Genomic DNA, 15,866 nt, shown 5'->3' on the forward strand with positions numbered 1-15,866 from the left:
GGAGTTTCCTCTTAGGTACTTAGGTAGGTACCTTGGCCAAGTCCACCGTGTTTTGAGTCAGAGCAAGAGGGGATGGATGAGGTGTCTTTGCGATGAACTATGTGTATTTTTACCTGTATTGGTATTTCGGCATCCATCCCGCCGGCTCTTGGGTACGGAGCACAAAGTTAAATTGTTGTCGATAGGGCTGATGATCTAAGAATCGAATGACGATGGGCGGAACCGGGGTGAGCGATCAGCTCCAAGTGAGTCAATCTGTGCCTCCGACCAGCCCTCAAATGCACCCAAAGTCATTCACTTCGGACCCAAAATTCAGCAATCATTTTCTCTCCCTCTCCGCGGTGACAATGCCGGGCTTCAAGGGCTAGTAATCGAAAGCGTTCCACTTAGCAAACAAAACATTCCTACTCAATAGGAGACACAACACGTCAAGAACCCAAGGTTTCCCATTCTCTCTCTGTCTGCTCCCTTTTCTTTCTCCATTCTCTTCTTTGCCCATTTTTGTTTCGGGTTCAATTTACCGCGCGCAGACTTTATGAGGCGCATCAATCCAAGTCGAGAGGCGGTATTGGCCGGCCATGTAGTAAGGGGGCTGACGCGTATTTTGGTCGCGCCGGCCAAGTCACTGCTGGAGCCGTCATGTTCGTTGTCTTCATGATTGTGAAGGTCTTCGAAAGAAGTATTCATCCGTGCCTGATACTCTTGGAATCTCAGGCCCTCCAGGAAGCCTCCAGCAACATGGAACAATTACTGCTTGCATCTGTCGAGGCTACGCCCGACGAGGCCATGAAACCGAGCAGCACGTATGCGTAAGCCTTCAAGCGCGACTGCATAGAAGTGCCCATCTTCCGAAGTAATGGTGGAGAGCGTTATGGTGTTGCTCTGCAAGGCAAGATGGCGCATCTCGCCGACGACGAGTTGACAGGCGTACGTCAGGTTCAGATCGAAGGGCTGTCTGTCGGCCCACTTGAGCCTGCCACCGAGAAGACCGTCGGATTCATAGACGTAACCCCTGTCGACGATGACGTGGTGCTCATAGATGGGGTCGCGGACTTTGCGTGGGATAGAGAGCAGTTGTGAAGCGGAACGCCTTCGGCTGGGGTCATGGTTCGGGATAGCCATCTCATCCTTTCTCGCTCCAGTGACTTCCGTCAACTCTGTACAACTCGAAACTGTACAAAAGAAGATGTGAAAGAGAAAAAAAAAAACGATCTGAAAGAGTTATGATGGGTGTGTAAGTTGGTAGTTGAGAGAGACGTGTGATCGAAAGGGAGGATGGAAAGCTAAAGTAGATTGCTCTGGAGTCGGCGCACCTTGCAGCCCCCCTCAACTCCCACTCCTACCACGTCACTGCACATTTGTACTGCCTTGGAGATTTTTTTTTCAGAAAAACCTTTACTAGGATGAAAAAAACTAAAAAAGCTGCCTGCTGTGGCGATAGCAGTAAATTCCAAGTATCTTGTTATCGAAGAAAAGATTTGATGTAAGTCACAAGTACGAGAATACAGTCCGAATAAAACAGTGTAGTGCCCACCTAGCACTTGAATCAATATATGCCTTTTCAGACTTGCCTTGAAGAAAGGTTGACTGTTATGATGACTGTTTCCCATTGAGGTTCGCAACTGGCCTGTCGAGCCCTGTCAGCGGGCATGTCCCTCCAATCCTTCAGTGTGGGCGGCGGCGGAGTTGAGGAACAGTGGAGGAGGAGGGGAAGCACGATGTAGGTGCAGACTTACTATTGATGGCTTCGGCCGTGATGGCCGAAAAGCTTGATTATGAATCCCTTGAAAGACTCTTCTCTAGAGGCATAGAAGCCTTCAAGTCTATAAAGCATTGTCAGCAGTCTGGTTTCTGCCTGGGGGCTCAAAGGGAGGACGAAGTTACTGAGCTGTGAATCCTTGCCAAGACATCAAATCCATCACCACCCACGATGCCGACCTTAAAAGAAGACCTAGTAACTAACGCCAGAATCATTGCCGCCTAAGCAAAAAAAAAAAAAAAAGAGAAAGAAAAGAAAAGAAAAGAAAACAAAACGCGTCAGCAATCTAATAGAGTCCAGGTCGACGTGGGAACTCACCGTCGGTCACGATCCGCGAAGCGTAGTAACGCGGCCGCAAAGCATAACATCCTCACCGCCAACGAGACGGGGACCGTGTCTGTAGGAGAAGAAAGAAAACCCGATTAGTGTGCGTTCTCCTTGGATGCTTGACGTTCCGCTGTAGACGATGGGGCACTGCTTACCGTCAACATGGCGCCTTGTCTTCCTCCTACAGCTCGAGGATCAATGCTTCAAACAGCATCGGAGCTCTATCCGAAAGCTCGCTCGAGTGCTCCGGCACATCCACCACCATCTACGCGATGGCAAGACTGTCAGCATCCATGAACAAGAGTGAGTTGCCCACCTCCAGACACTGCTAGGCGCACGAGGTTAGCCGAAATGGTTGATGGCCCAGCGGGAAGCTTGGGCGGCGCCGTCGGTGAGTAGACCCTCCCAGGGGTACAGATACTATCGCGGGTTCGCTTGCCACCCCATTCTGTCCTTGAGAAGTAGTACTGATCTTTCCTCTTGCAAGTTTGGGCATGTGTAAAACAAGTGACCTGCGGTGTGTTCACCTGTGCCATAGGGGAACACATCTTGGCCACGATGTCGGTGGCGCTGCGAAGCAAAGTCAGGAAAACGGTGACAAATTGTGTTGTGGAATGTAAACGGGGATGGGAAATGTACCCTTTTTCCAAGACAAGTATGAATTTGAGTCCGATGTGAGCCAGTCCGGGACTGGATGAAAATGCTTCTCTGAGCATGGGGTAAGGGTCCTTGTGGATGTTGAGACTTCTTCTTCCTGCCCCCCATTTTTCCCTTTGACCGCAACCCCGGAGAGCGATAGAAGTCTGTTGCGAGACTTTGGCGTTGCTTGGAATAAATCTCGCCAGAGCTCTGCACCAAACCGCGTCGCCTGGTGACCGACATACTTCGTGACCGCAATTCCTCGGTTATGGGGATCAAATTCCCTCCACTCGGGACGCCTGAGTTTACTGGTCGTTGTCGTGAGGTCATACTCAGCCCCTACTTCGCTGGCCACAACCCTCGCATGGCTGTATGCTACTGAGCAAGGTTGCTTCTCAAACCTCTCGGGCTTGTTGCGCGAATAAAAATGTTGGCGCTGGCCCTCCATCAAGCCCGCATCGTTCTCTGTCGAGTGGCATGGGGCACGATGACACAGGTCGTGAGCCTTTGGAGATGAACTGTAATAAGCTCAAGGTTCAACTCCCTTCTGAAGAACAGCTCCAGGTTGGTCGAAACTGTAGGCTCCGCACCGCATCCCAAGACATTGTGTCTGGAGCGAGTGAAGCCGGTCGACGAGAAGCTTGCGTGAGACGATACCTTCATTGTGTGATTATCGCTAGAGAGGAACTTTGCCGCACAGCTGTAGGAGATGATGGGGCCTCACGCCGGTGAGAGGTACGGGTTCCTCATCTGATCAAGTCCTGGCCCCCCCACATTGACTGGTGAAGCCGGCGCATGCGAGTTCATCTTCGCTTCGACCTTGCGCTCAATCTGATTGAGTGATGCGAGAGAAGGGCTTGGTTGAGAAACTTACGTTGTTGGTGTGATCGGCCCACGTCAGCTTGTAATCCACTTGAATGCCCAGACCACGAAGGCCGCCGCCCTCTTCTTTCGCTTTTGTCGAATTTTCCTCGACCAAGCTCTCCTCTGTCGAGTTGAGAATGTTGGGAATCCCATCAAAAGGCTCGCCTCGATCACTGGGCTTCCAGAAGTGCATGACGCTGTACTTGGCCGGACTTCACCTGACGAGAAGCCCACTGAACAGCACCGAGCGTGGTAACTCTTAGGTGTTTGAGGCGCTGTGGACCCCTACGACGCTAGCGCTGCCACGCGCGGGTCCTCCCGTCTGCGCCATCCTTGCAGCCCACGTGGCTGTCCTGCCGCATCGAGCCCTGTTTTACAGAGGCCGGGGTATTTAATTGGTGGGAGCTGCGCACTGCTGGAGGTAGCCAGTACTTGGCTATCTGGTCTAGGGAACGACAGCCTCATAGAATTACACAGAAGGGGTGATGATTCGAAAAGAAAAACTCAAAATAATCGTTAGTCGAAGGGGAAAGTGGTCGGGAAGCCTGAGTGGTTGATGGCCTCACGTTCCGCGGCCGTGGCAACCTTTGCTGAAGAGGAAAGAGCTCAGAGTAAAAGGTTCGAGCTAGACTCTGCCTTTCCATCCCACGCATTCTGGTGTGCAACAAGAGCGGTTCGCGCCAGCTTCCAGCCCAAGCTGCAAGTAACAACAGGCTCGAGAGATTCAAGGGTGTACGGAGTGATGCAAAATATTTACATTTCGTTGGTTGAAGTACACAGGCCATGTAAGTAGCCCGCAAGGTAAATACACAGAATAAAAGTAGAACATTGATGCAATGCGACCGAGCGAGGTCAAGCCAACGTGCACTGCTTGCCCACCCAGCCCACCATCCCTCCAGAAACTACGCCCACGTCCAACCACACCACGAGATCCCTCTCAGGAATGCACCCGGGACGCAATTGACCCGGTTGACGCATGCCTCCAACTCGAGTGCACACCCCATCTACAAGCACTGAGAGTACCACTCGTTGGTCTTGGTGCAAGACGATCCGGAAGCACAAGCAGTGGGCCCGGAGTATCCACTCCCGCCGCACTGGCTCCACTTCGCCGCCGTCGCCGCCTCGGATCCGGACTCCTCCGCAGCCGCCGCACTAGGCTCGGGAGCAGCCGAAGCGCACGTCGCAACAGGGACATTATCATCGACAGAGGAAGATGACGCAGGCGTAGGGGTAGGAGTGGGGGTAGGAGTAGGAGTAGGGGTAGGCGTCGGGACAGGAGTCTCAGCAACCTCCTCCTCCTTGACAATCGGCGCAGCAGACGCAGTAGCAGTAGCAGTAGCAGAAGGCGTAGCCGAGCTCGAAGCAGCACCAGAAGCAACAGCCCCGGATCCAGTCTTGGCCCACCCGCGCTTCTGCGAGAGCTCATACCACCAGTTACGGTACATCCACCCATCAAAATCCGTAATCTCCATCGCAGACCCAGCCAGCATGATAAACTTGCTCTGTCCCGTCGGCTCCCAGTCGTAGAAATCATCCAGACCAAAAGAATGCCCCATTTCGTGCAGCAAGATGTGAATATTCTCGGAGTCGAGGTTGTTCAGCATATACTCCCTTCCCACCTGCTGACCCCACGAATACCCGAACCCGCCCTCGAGCCCGTCGGTGAGCTGCAGCGAGCTGTCAAAGTGGCTGGCCTCGCCGCCCTTGCACCCGCTGTAGTCGCCGTCGAGGTGCGCTTCGCGGTTGCAAGCCGGGTCGCACGCGGGGATGCCGTCGGGGTCCTTGAAGGCCGTGTGAACGTCCAGGCCGTCGGTGGAACCCTCGAGGAGGGCGGTGTTGTTGGTGGCGTAGCCGACAATGTTGACGTCGATGTTGGCGTAGGGGAAGCCGTCGTAGCCGTAGAGCCACTTGAACCACTTTTGGTACTGCGCCGCGTAGGTCGAGGCGAGCTTGGTGCGTTGGGCGGCCGTGATGGAGGCGGTCGAGTCCCAGCGGACGCAGATGTTGATGGAGCTTTGCTGGTGTTAGTTGAAATTTTGCGCAATTTGGGGGCTGTTCAGGGAAGCGGAGGTCCCGTTGTATAAACCTCGCACGAAGCTGGAAGAAATGTAACTCACCCGTTGTTCGCCATAATCTGATCCCATCCCCAGTTCTTGTTCCCCTCAATGGCACCGTCATACGTCTTCTCATAGTGCGCCCACACCTCCTTCAAAGCGCCCGAGAGCTCCGAGGGCGGGTTCCAGCCCGTCTGGCGCTTTGTGGGGCGGTTACGGGCGCGGATCTGCGGGGCGACGGCGGCGTTGCGGGCGGCGGGGGAGGTCCCCTCGAGCATCTTCCAGACGGAGCCGTCGAGGTCGGATTTGGCCGAGGTGGAGCTCAGCGCCAGGGCCGAGGTGGCGGCGAAGGCGACCGCCGCGGCGGTGGATGCGATGGATGGCATTCTTACGTTTCGGTGAAGTTGATAGTTGTTGGTGGGACAAAGGAACGTTTGGTACTAGGTAGTGTGAGAGAGTGACTTTGAATGAGTGTTGATATGAAAAACGAATGTGAGGTTGGAAAGCCTGAATGGGAATTTTCAGAACATGAACCAGCCAAGTTCTGCAATGCACACACAGCGAACGAACGAGGTTTGAGAAAGAATGAAGATGAAGAAGAGAGAGGTGGCAAGTTAGCAACGAACCAAAGTCAATCACAGGATATATGTACCGTAGCCGGACCATCCCTCCTAATCTGTCTGCGCGGGAGACAAGGGGGTGGGATGGCCTAGCCGAGAGATGCCAAATTCACCCTTTCCCACCTCTGTTTTCGCTCACAGCTCGTAGTCTCCACAGGCATCGATCACGTCCATAGTAGGAAGTTCTTCCAACCTAGTTGTTCTTACTCAACTGCGTCGATCAGTGAGATTCAATGCAAGAGCGAGTCCGCTTGGTCAATTTCATCGTCAAGTTAGGTATCCGCAGTTGGAATTACTTCCTCTCCAAGACAACTGTTCCATCGTGGCAACTCATAGTCTCTGACAAGTCTCTTGACTCTCTCCCCAGCCGCATCCCACTCGCTTCAAATGTCGCTAGCTCTGCCTTGGCTAACTCAACAGGGACCATATTTGCGGGTGTGGGGGCCGGGATGGGAGCATGTATGGATTGGTCAACGACGTTAAGACAGATTACAGGACCGTTGCGCGCGGTTGCGGCTAACCGCTTTTCACAACTTCCCTCTCAATCCACTCAACTTTCGGACATTCCTGGATCCTGAGGACTCTGTACTTGTAAGCTGTCAGCAGGATGTTCCAACATTGATCCCAGTAGATGCACGCGTCGGAGATAGATTCGCGCCAAGGCGCTAAGGAGGCGCATGTTGCCAAAGTGGTCTGGTGTTTCTCCCAAAGGACCCCGACTCAACGGTCCAGAGCTCCCCTTGCAATCAACCTCCACTCGCACTTTGGGACTGGCGTGAAAGGTGTAAACAGTCCACGGACCAAGAAGGGAAGAGCTCGCCTAGTGGATTTCGGCGGAGGAGACGACCTTTATTGGGTAACGGTCCGCCAGAGACCTCGACGCGTACTTTTGTCATTCTTTTGTGTTTACTCTTTCGTCTCGTGTCCTGCGTCGTCTTTCTTATGGACTATGTACAACAAGCCTAATGGTTTTGGAACTCACTATTTGGGATGTGAAGTTCTGCAATGCTCTGCCAAACTAATTACACACTCTTCAATTTCAATATCCAGGTCTCCAGCGCAGCCACGGGACCCACGGATCCGCAACTCCGGCTGTCCGGCCCCTTGGCGCGTTGGCATTCTCGCAACGATCCGTACGAACACGCGCATCCATGATCCATCAAATAGAGAGCAAATGGGTGACAGGCAGACGGGCGCAATCTCTCCCACAAAGCGATGCAATCAACATCAATTAAGACTTACTTTCTTTGACTCTTCTCCATGTCTCAAGGTCTCCCCTCGCCATGATTCACGAATCACGAATGCGAAAAAACTGGCGGTTCCAACCCTTGCTCCTAAACTATGTACAAAGCCCCAAGGTCCCAAAGTCCCGAAGTGCCTACGTAGTAGACAACCCCGTAGTGAATCAGACACAGATGTGCTAGCTCCTTTGTACCGGTGGGATGGTACACTCCATCTCACTGGCGCGAAAACCAAACATCGGAAATCGAAATCGAACCAGAGTTGCAAGACTCTTGGCAAGTGTTCGCTATTAATGATCCCGGGGTTCAGGGATGCCGGTGGGCGGGCGGGCGGCGATCATCGCTCCCCCTAAGCAACCCGGCCGGATTCCGCCTCTCATTAAATCGCCTCGACTCGTTGTTTTCCCCTACTGGAGTGAATCTTTTCTAAGGCCTAGGATTGTGGCATTTGATGTTGCATTTGGTTGCAGTGTCGACGGATACACCGACCACATACTACAACGGCGGGAAAAGACGTTGTTGCGGAAATAAACAACTTTTTAAGCTTAGGTTTAGCTCAACGACCTAAGAGAAAGAGAGTTTTGGTTTTTTCTGGTCCATTTCTTACGTATGCTTAAGTAAGCGCGTGCACTGTTTGAATGCAAGCCGAAAACCACCAAAAGCCTAATGCTTGATGCGAATGCAAAGTCTTCCCTAAACTCCACCCAGATAATTACACTAGAGTCGGAATAGATCCGCTCAAGCAGCAAAAGAAGGCAGAAAAAGAAAGGGAGAAAATTAGGAACGAGAGAGAAGAGAAAACGCCGAGTTGAACGAGTCAACCCCCAAACGCAGCAAATCTGCCCAAATCTCAACTATCAACCCCCCCCCCCCCACAATCCGCAAATCTCAATCTTCACGATCCTGCCCACCACCTCAACCTCAAGCCACAACCTCTCTCCCTCTCTCTCCGTGTAAGTGCCCAAGCAACCCTCACCCTCAATCCTTAACAAGCCAAACACAAACAACAGGCTTCCCCCCAGGAACCCCACTCCGTTCCCCATCCCACCCAACCTCCTTGACCGTCTTCTTCATCATATCCTTATCATCCCCCGAAAAGCACAACCCTTTATACCACCGCCCATTCCCCGCCTGCACAATCTCAAAGCACTTGTTCTTCTTCGGATTCGCGTTCGTCGCCCCGAACCCCTTTAGCACTTCTGCGAGGGTCGTGTTCACGGGAACGTGAAAGGCAGAGAACTGGATCCGCGCGTTGTTGGGGAGTTGCCACGGCGGTGTGCTCGTCCGAAACACGTGGATCTTGGTATGCGCCGCGGGGAAAAAGTAGTTATACCCCGGTTCGCAGCCCGTTCCGCCTGTAGAGTTGGAGAGGTGCGCTGCTGGGTTGCGCGGGTCGAGGGCTGGTAGACCGGTTGCTGTGCGCGGGGTGTATGTTGCTTGGCCGCCTGGTTGGAGGGGATATGAGCCGGGGGCGTAGTAGCCTCCCTGTTGCTGCTGGACGCCGCCGCCGGGCCAGGCGTAGGCTGTTGAGCCCGGGTAGGGCTGGTAGGATGTGGTCGCCGCGGGGTAGTATCCGTAGTAGTAGCTCCCGTAGGGCGGGGCCGGTGCGCCGTAGCCGGTGTGCGGGATGTAGGGCTCGCCCCAGCGCGGGAGGGGCGCGCCGGTTTGAGGGCCCCAGGGGGGGCGGCGGCCTTCCATGTCTGGACCGTTGACGGGGTTGGACATTGTTGGTGTGTGTGTATGGAAGTGGAGCGAGGTAGGATCAGATGTGGTGGTTGTGATTCGGTTGCCAGGTGTTTACCCAGTTTCCGAGGCCGTGGTTGAATTCCGTGATCCAAGTGCCGGGGATGGGGCCTGCGTGTGAAGGGCCCCAGAGGTGGTGCGAGTGTGTTTGGTATTCGTAGGTCGGGACGTGTGATGGTTGATGGTATGCGCTGCTGGTCTGAGCGAGGTTGAGGCTGCGAGAAAATCTGTCGTTCAAGTCTTGGCTGGTGTTTGAATCTGTAGATGCCAAGAAGAAGGAAAGTCAGCAAAATGGGAACGTTGACGGGATTATATATATCCTGCCTAAACATCTGAAATCTCAGGTTGACTGGTAGTGAATAACCACCACCCATGAGGACAGTACACAGTGACTCACCCGAATCCGATAGCTCGGCAAACTGCCCCTCTTCGTCGTCGTGTCTCTGATCACCGCCGCGCGTGTCACGCTGGAAGGCAAAGATCTCGGTGCTCCAGACAATGCTGTTGTGCTGGTCGTAAAAGGTGCCGACAATAAGGTAACCCCAGAACGGCGGGTCGCGCGAGCAGTGCCAGTACTGCGCGATGATGAGCTTGGTTGCTGGGTAGGGCAGGTACTCTGGCTCCTCCTCCTCGACGTCGCGAGACTGATGAGACGCCACGGTGACTAGAGGCTGTGTGTAATTGAAAGGACGAGGTTGACTGCTCGAGTGCTAGGTACCCGAGGTATACTGAGCTTGAAGGCCGTGTGCGTGGATGAATGCGGATGTTGACGAGGAAGAGTTTGGTCAGTCATTTTGGTCTAGATTTATATGGCATTGAGCAGTAGTGTGAATCAGTGACTTGAAGCTTGCGGGGAATGGTCAAAACCATGTGTCACTGTCAATGATTGATCAGAAAACTATCAGCGACTTGATAGTGATGCGCGGCAAACAACTCCTGAGTTTTATTTTCCGCCCATCAGAGTTGGGATGAGCTTGTGGTGTGTTCGCACACGACGGTGAATCATTGCCACGGCGAAATGTAAGGGGCGAATTGATGATGACCTTTACAGCTCTCTGCGCCAAGCTCGTTTGCAAAGTAGTCACATGAACATGAAGGGGGAATTGCAAAGTCTTGAGTGATGATGATATATTTGGTGGTTGTGGCTAACTGTGGCGGACTGTGGCTGAAGCAATTGAGATCTCTGGCTACTTATGTAAGCAATGCCAACAGGCCTCGGATTCTCATGCTTGTTTGCTCCTCTGTCTCACAAGCCTTACTTGTGTTCAAGGGCCCAAAGAAAACCAAAGTACGAATTATGTGCGCAGTCGACGCGGAACCAGTATTTCCACCATGTTCTTGACTTGTGTTGTTGGCCATCATCCAACATGTCATCTGATCATGGTCGGGGAAAGTCGACATGGTTGTCTCCACTAGATCATTTCGCTAGGCCCTCGTAATTTGGTGTCTTCGGCCACTTTGCGTTACTTGACTTAAGATGCCGTGAACGAGGCTGCTGATACTGGCGAACATGACGTTTGCTGTGGACAAGGGAGGAGCCCCCAACGTCTTCGGTTGTGGGATAGTGCTGCAGCTTCCGTACGGGTGGTGCCGCGCAGAGGTTTGGCGTTGTGGGGCGCCGTGAATGATCCATCTGCCGTTCTCAAAAGTTCTGAGCTCCGAGATTCCCGTCATCGATGAGTCCCGTCGAGGTCTGAGCCTATGTCGACTGAGAAACCTGCAAAGTCCCGTGAGCTGGTGACTCGGAACAGGTAAAAGGCTGAGCGCGTCCAAATCCTAGACAGCCTCAGTCCTCAACCTCGACATCCTCCTCAACAACCCGCACCGCGCCGCCCTTGATGCTAGCCGCCCCCTTGACAGAGTTCTTGAGCTGCTCAACCTCCTGCCTCACCATCTTGCGCCGCTCCACCTCAGTAACAAGCCCCTTGAGGTACACCTCAGCCTGTACGGTAGCGCTGTACGACATGGCCGTCCAGCTCCACACGTTCCTCCTCTCAGCATCGGCGCCAGCGGCAAGCAGCGTCCTCAGCACAAGCAAGTTCCCATTACTGCTCGCGAAATGCAGCGCCGTATTACCGTCCAGATCCGCCCTCTGCACGGCGGCGCGCGCGCCCTCGGGGACGTACGTCAGCAGGATCTGCAGCACGGTATCGTGCCCGCCGCGGCTCGCTTCCATGATGGCGTCGCGCCAGCGTATGTCGCGCCGGAGGATGACGTGCGGGGTTCGTTCGCAGAGGAAGTGGACGACGTCGGTGTGGCCTGCGGCGGCGGCGAGCATGAGGGCTGTTTGGTGGTGCTCGTTGAGGGCTGGATCCGGGTGTTCGTGGCCGTGGTCGACGAGGACTTTGGCGATGGGGAGGTGGCCTAGGGAGGCGGCGAGGTGGAGGTTCGAGTTGGAGAGGGCTTCGGGGGAGGGGTCTGGGTTGTGGAGGAGGCGGGGGTGGGATTTGAGGATTCGCTTGACGAGAAGGGGGTCGTTTGCTGTAATGGCGCGTCGGACGCGGAGGGAGGGTTCGATCCTGGAGGGGGAGAGATTAGCTGGAGTTGTCCACGCGTGGGTGTTGCGAAGGAGGGGGGTATGGGGAGAGCTTGCATGATGGGCGTGGATGAGGTCGGTCGGAATGGATTTAACGAGTGTGGTTTGGTCGAGCGATTGAAGAGGTCGATGGCAGCATCGCTGATGGTGATGCTCTTTTTTGCTGCTGAAGCTATCTCCAAAAGAGAGGCGGCCGACGTGAGGTGGTGGGAGCTGGTGATGACGGAGACGAGAAAATGGGTGGCAGGTGAACAGGCAGGAAAGAATGAAGTGACAGCACGGCAGACGGCAAGTTGGGACGAGATTGCCAATAGGGGGCGGCTGATGACAGGCCACTGCCCGGATTTAGTGCACGGCGCCTGGAAGGTCCCTGTCACGAGCTCTGGGAACAGGGAGGAAGACAGGGATGCTTCAGGGGTGGGGGGGAAGCATTTAGGCGACACGCCGTCACCCGTGGACCACGGGGGGAGCACCGGCGGGGAAGAAGCGGGGCAACCGGCGTCACTGCCGCTGGTGCCGACGGGAGCTCACCTTGATGCCCTCGCCGGTCTTTCGGCTTGTTTCCGTCTGTTCGCTTTCCCATCATCGTAACAACTTCAGTGCTTTTTTGCTGTTTGTGTTTTTTCGTAATAAAGAATCTCTGAGGGCTAGGGAAAGCCTGTAGTCTGCAATTGAGTTTGGGCACATGGACACCGGCATGCATGATTCGATGCGTCTGATGTTGATGATCTGATGTATCCTGGGATCCCGTCTACGTGCGCAGCCAAGTGGTATTTAGTCATCATGCTGATGATATTCCACAAGGACGCAGCTCAATACATGTCATGAATTTGCGCAAGTAAACCAAGAAACCTGCTAGACATTACAACTCGCACCCACCGATGACCAGCTGATACTCAAGAACTCATTTGACTGATTCTACTCTACGGAAGACCCGTTGTATAACTCTATCCTCCAACGCCGAGCAGTATGCATCCGTCACTCATTTACAACCTAAGAAACATATGGCTTCCCGAAAGGCTGCAACTCCAACCCCTCGATATCAATATACCCAAACTTGCTCCCATCCTCATTCTTCCCCATCTCCTCCATCCACGTCCCCAAAGACTTCATAAAAACATCCTTGTACTTCTCCTGGCTCACATCCAACGGCTCCCGATCCCGTCCGATAAGCCTCATCTGCGTACCGGCCAACATATTCGTCAGCCCAAAATCCTGCTCGCCCAACAGCGTCTCAATCGCAGCCGACACCTCCCCAGCAATAATCTTGCGCGGCAAATCGACCTCGTTACACGCAGGTCTCGCCAACCCGATTCCGTGCACCGTATTCAGCGCCTCTACCATGGCAGGCACAGTCCTCAACCCGCCCGTAACGTAGGCCTTGGTCTTGGTTAGCTGCGGGATAATCTTCTCGGCGAAATCCAAAAAGAAGGCCTCGCGCTTCTTGGTCGATTCGCGCTTGTGCTCAAAGGCGAGAGACTGGTACGTTCCTCCCGAGAGCTCAACGAAATCGAAGCCGTGGGCCTCGAGCGCGGAGCAGAGGTCCCGGCAGTCTTCGGTCGAGAAGCCTTCATCTTGGAACTCGACGCTGTTGACCTTGATGCCGATGCTAAAGGTCGGGTCGGGGACGCGGGCGCGGATGGCGTCGGCGATTTCGAGGATAATGCGCGCGCGGTTGGTGAGAGAGCCGCCGTACTGATCGGTGCGCTTGTTTGTTGTGGGCGAGAGGAATTGCGCGAGGAGGTAGCCGCTATGTTTTGTCAGTCATTGCTCGATGTGGCTCAAAGTATGAGTAGATGGTGAGAAACTCACTGTGCGCCGTGAAGCTGGACTCCGTCGAAGCCAGCCTTGTACACATACTCAGCCGCATGCGCAAACCCTCCAATCACCTTTTCAAAATCCTCCTTCTCCATCGCCCTAGGCTTCGCGAACCGCATACCCATCACATCCCCCTCAAGCTGCACATCGCTCGCCGAGATCGGGGAAGGGTTAATCTTCTGCTCGACTTGTCTGCCCGGGTGACTAAGCTGCGCGTGCAACAGACTGCCATGCGCCTTGGCTCCCTCGGCAATCTTGCGGAACCCTTCGAAGCGCTCGCCCTCAAAGGGCGCGCCGAGCGGAATAATCGGGTTGCCCGCGGCCTCGAGCTGGTCGTAGTCGAGCATGACATTGCCGGACAGCAGGACGCCAAAGTCGCCCTCGCCCCAGCGGCGGTAGAGGTTGATGAGCTCCGGGCTGGGAACGCCGCGGTTGGAGGGGGTTTTGGGGTCCCAGGAGGAGAGGCGCTCCGTCATTGCGCCCTTGAGGAAGCGATTCTTTGCGACTTTGCCTGAGAAGGCGAATTTGAGGGGTTCGGCGAGAGGTTTAGGGTCCACGGCCTCGGCGGCGTATCTTGAGGGTGCCATCTTGGGTGGGTTGTGTCTGGGTGGTGGTGGTGGTGTTTTTAGAAAGTTGTAGAAGTCTAGTGCTGGAAGGATGAACGTGTCTGTGGGTGACTTTGTTCCTGATGCTCCAAGGTTATCTTTGAGTTTGAGGTGAGGAGGGATGAGGCTTTTTGTAATGTCTCAATGAACCGCATGTCCACTTGTTTTAACACCTTGTTTATTCAGCTTTAACAGCGGAGCCCAAACTGACGTCCACCGGTCTGAAACCCGCGCAAACATTTGCTTTGTAATTCGGACCTGGTTTTCTTTCCCATCCCCCGCCACGCCACCTGATGGGACGATGAACAATGGTTCTTCTCCACTCGGCATTCGGAGTCTCTACAATAGATGACTGTCGTCATTCCAGATCTTTTGAAGAATGTAACCTACAAGAGTCTACGAGAGCTGGAGGGATTCAACATCTGCATGCCAGATGCAAGTACCGACCACAATACACCAATCAAATCCTGCTCACCGCCGGTGAGTGAGTCAATGACCAAAGCCCCTGAATCCAACAGGAAGCTTCTTGGCTTCCTTCTCTCTTCTTTCATCCAAACTTTCAAGGTCCCTCGGCTCGGCTCCTCCAAGCTTCGGCCAGCAGTCCGTTCGAGTTGCCCCTCAGAGACGGCCCAGAAATGCACTAGGGGTCGTGTGCGTCATGGTGGGGTACTAACGCAGGGGTTTCCCGCGTCATGAATGGTCCAATTCTTCTAACATTACGGTACTACTCCTGCACGTGCAGTGTATACCACAGATTTTTACTACAGATTCACAGAGCGATTTGTGCCGTTTCGGAGCTTTGGTGCTGGTGCTCCCTCTAGTGTAGGCCTCTATTCATAAGATCTTCGTAACCCCCCGTGCCCTCCACCGCCAAGCTTTGAGCCAGATTTCTAATCTGACGACAGGGGAAAGGCGGGGGATCAAATGTCCGTACACTAAAATTCTCCGTGGAATTGGCGGATCGGGTGAACCACCTTTCCGGTCGGCTCCACTGAGTCAAGTTTGGTGCGTGAGGAATCAGGTGCTTAATAAGGGACCACATCCACGGCGTTCGAGGATGGTTGCACTCAAAATTTGGCCACACTTCTGGTGACCTCATTCGGTCTAGAACCTACATCTAGGCTTTTGTTACTCCTTAGGGCGTTGTACCTCTTGGCGATTTTGTTATGGACAAGATGATAAGATGGAGGCTCAAATCCCATTGTGAGTCGTCCGCGTTCTCGTTCTCGTTCTCATTCTCATTATCGCTTACCTAAGGTACGTAGAGTGCGGGATATGACTTCCGCCTGTGTAACCAAACGTAGTTCGTGTGCATCGTCCCAACTACGCACCTCGTATCAGATACTCATCTCTGCATTTCGGTCCGGCCCGTCAACTTCTGTCCGGGTTCCTGCCGGAATCAATCTTAATCCCACCGGGCGAAACCCATCTCGTACTAGGAACATCGAAAGATCATCTCGGTCATATACGCTAATCTGGTCCGTCGGCTTGTTGTACCTCCGCAATGCGAGGCCCCGGAGCCCGGCCGGTGGAGGGACGGGTGGAAAAACTATCGTGGGCCTCGAGGGAGGCAAAAGATTGCGTCGAGGGGGAATCGAACCCCCGGCTCCCCGACGCTGCTTGATGGCAACGGAGAATTTTACCACTAAACCATCGACGC

The 15,866-nt window shown here is 54.1% G+C and overlaps 6 protein-coding genes and 1 non-coding gene across 7 annotated transcripts; all 7 read right to left on the reverse strand.

The window, feature by feature from the left end:
• Nucleotides 1-747: 747 nt before the first annotated feature.
• On the reverse strand, nt 748-1,122 carry BDP55DRAFT_730657 (uncharacterized protein; the record flags this gene model as incomplete). Its single annotated transcript, XM_060579718.1, has 1 exon — nt 748-1,122. The coding sequence occupies one exon, from the start codon at nt 1,120-1,122 to the stop codon at nt 748-750; it is 375 nt and encodes a 124-aa protein (XP_060427203.1).
• A 3,471-nt stretch (nt 1,123-4,593) lies between these two features.
• Nucleotides 4,594-5,921, reverse strand: BDP55DRAFT_556669 (uncharacterized protein; the record flags this gene model as incomplete). The annotated part of the gene is made up of 2 exons (XM_060569612.1): nt 4,594-5,602; nt 5,707-5,921. The coding sequence occupies 2 exons, from the start codon at nt 5,919-5,921 to the stop codon at nt 4,594-4,596; spliced, it is 1,224 nt and encodes a 407-aa protein (XP_060427204.1).
• Nucleotides 5,922-8,482: 2,561 nt separating this feature from the next.
• Nucleotides 8,483-9,229, reverse strand: BDP55DRAFT_634150 (uncharacterized protein; the record flags this gene model as incomplete). Its single annotated transcript, XM_060572634.1, has 1 exon — nt 8,483-9,229. The coding sequence occupies one exon, from the start codon at nt 9,227-9,229 to the stop codon at nt 8,483-8,485; it is 747 nt and encodes a 248-aa protein (XP_060427205.1).
• Nucleotides 9,230-9,266: 37 nt separating this feature from the next.
• BDP55DRAFT_730661 (uncharacterized protein) lies at nt 9,267-10,040 on the reverse strand (the record flags this gene model as incomplete). Its single annotated transcript, XM_060579719.1, has 3 exons — nt 9,267-9,505; nt 9,645-9,911; nt 9,977-10,040. 3 exons carry the CDS (start codon nt 10,038-10,040, stop codon nt 9,267-9,269), a joined length of 570 nt encoding a protein of 189 aa, XP_060427206.1.
• A 993-nt stretch (nt 10,041-11,033) lies between these two features.
• On the reverse strand, nt 11,034-12,486 carry BDP55DRAFT_695504 (ankyrin repeat-containing domain protein; the record flags this gene model as incomplete). Its single annotated transcript, XM_060577473.1, has 3 exons — nt 11,034-11,766; nt 12,084-12,165; nt 12,315-12,486. The coding sequence occupies 3 exons, from the start codon at nt 12,484-12,486 to the stop codon at nt 11,034-11,036; spliced, it is 987 nt and encodes a 328-aa protein (XP_060427207.1).
• A 290-nt stretch (nt 12,487-12,776) lies between these two features.
• On the reverse strand, nt 12,777-14,188 carry BDP55DRAFT_695505 (NADH:flavin oxidoreductase/NADH oxidase; the record flags this gene model as incomplete). Its single annotated transcript, XM_060577474.1, has 2 exons — nt 12,777-13,533; nt 13,596-14,188. 2 exons carry the CDS (start codon nt 14,186-14,188, stop codon nt 12,777-12,779), a joined length of 1,350 nt encoding a protein of 449 aa, XP_060427208.1.
• A 1,597-nt stretch (nt 14,189-15,785) lies between these two features.
• BDP55DRAFT_t234 lies at nt 15,786-15,866 on the reverse strand. The gene has a single exon. It is a non-coding gene; the product is annotated as a tRNA-Gly (tRNA).

This window comes from Colletotrichum godetiae (assembly GCF_030913485.1).
Source record: "Colletotrichum godetiae strain CBS 193.32 chromosome Unknown BDP55scaffold_32, whole genome shotgun sequence".
In the NCBI taxonomy this organism is placed as follows: domain Eukaryota; kingdom Fungi; phylum Ascomycota; class Sordariomycetes; order Glomerellales; family Glomerellaceae; genus Colletotrichum; species Colletotrichum godetiae.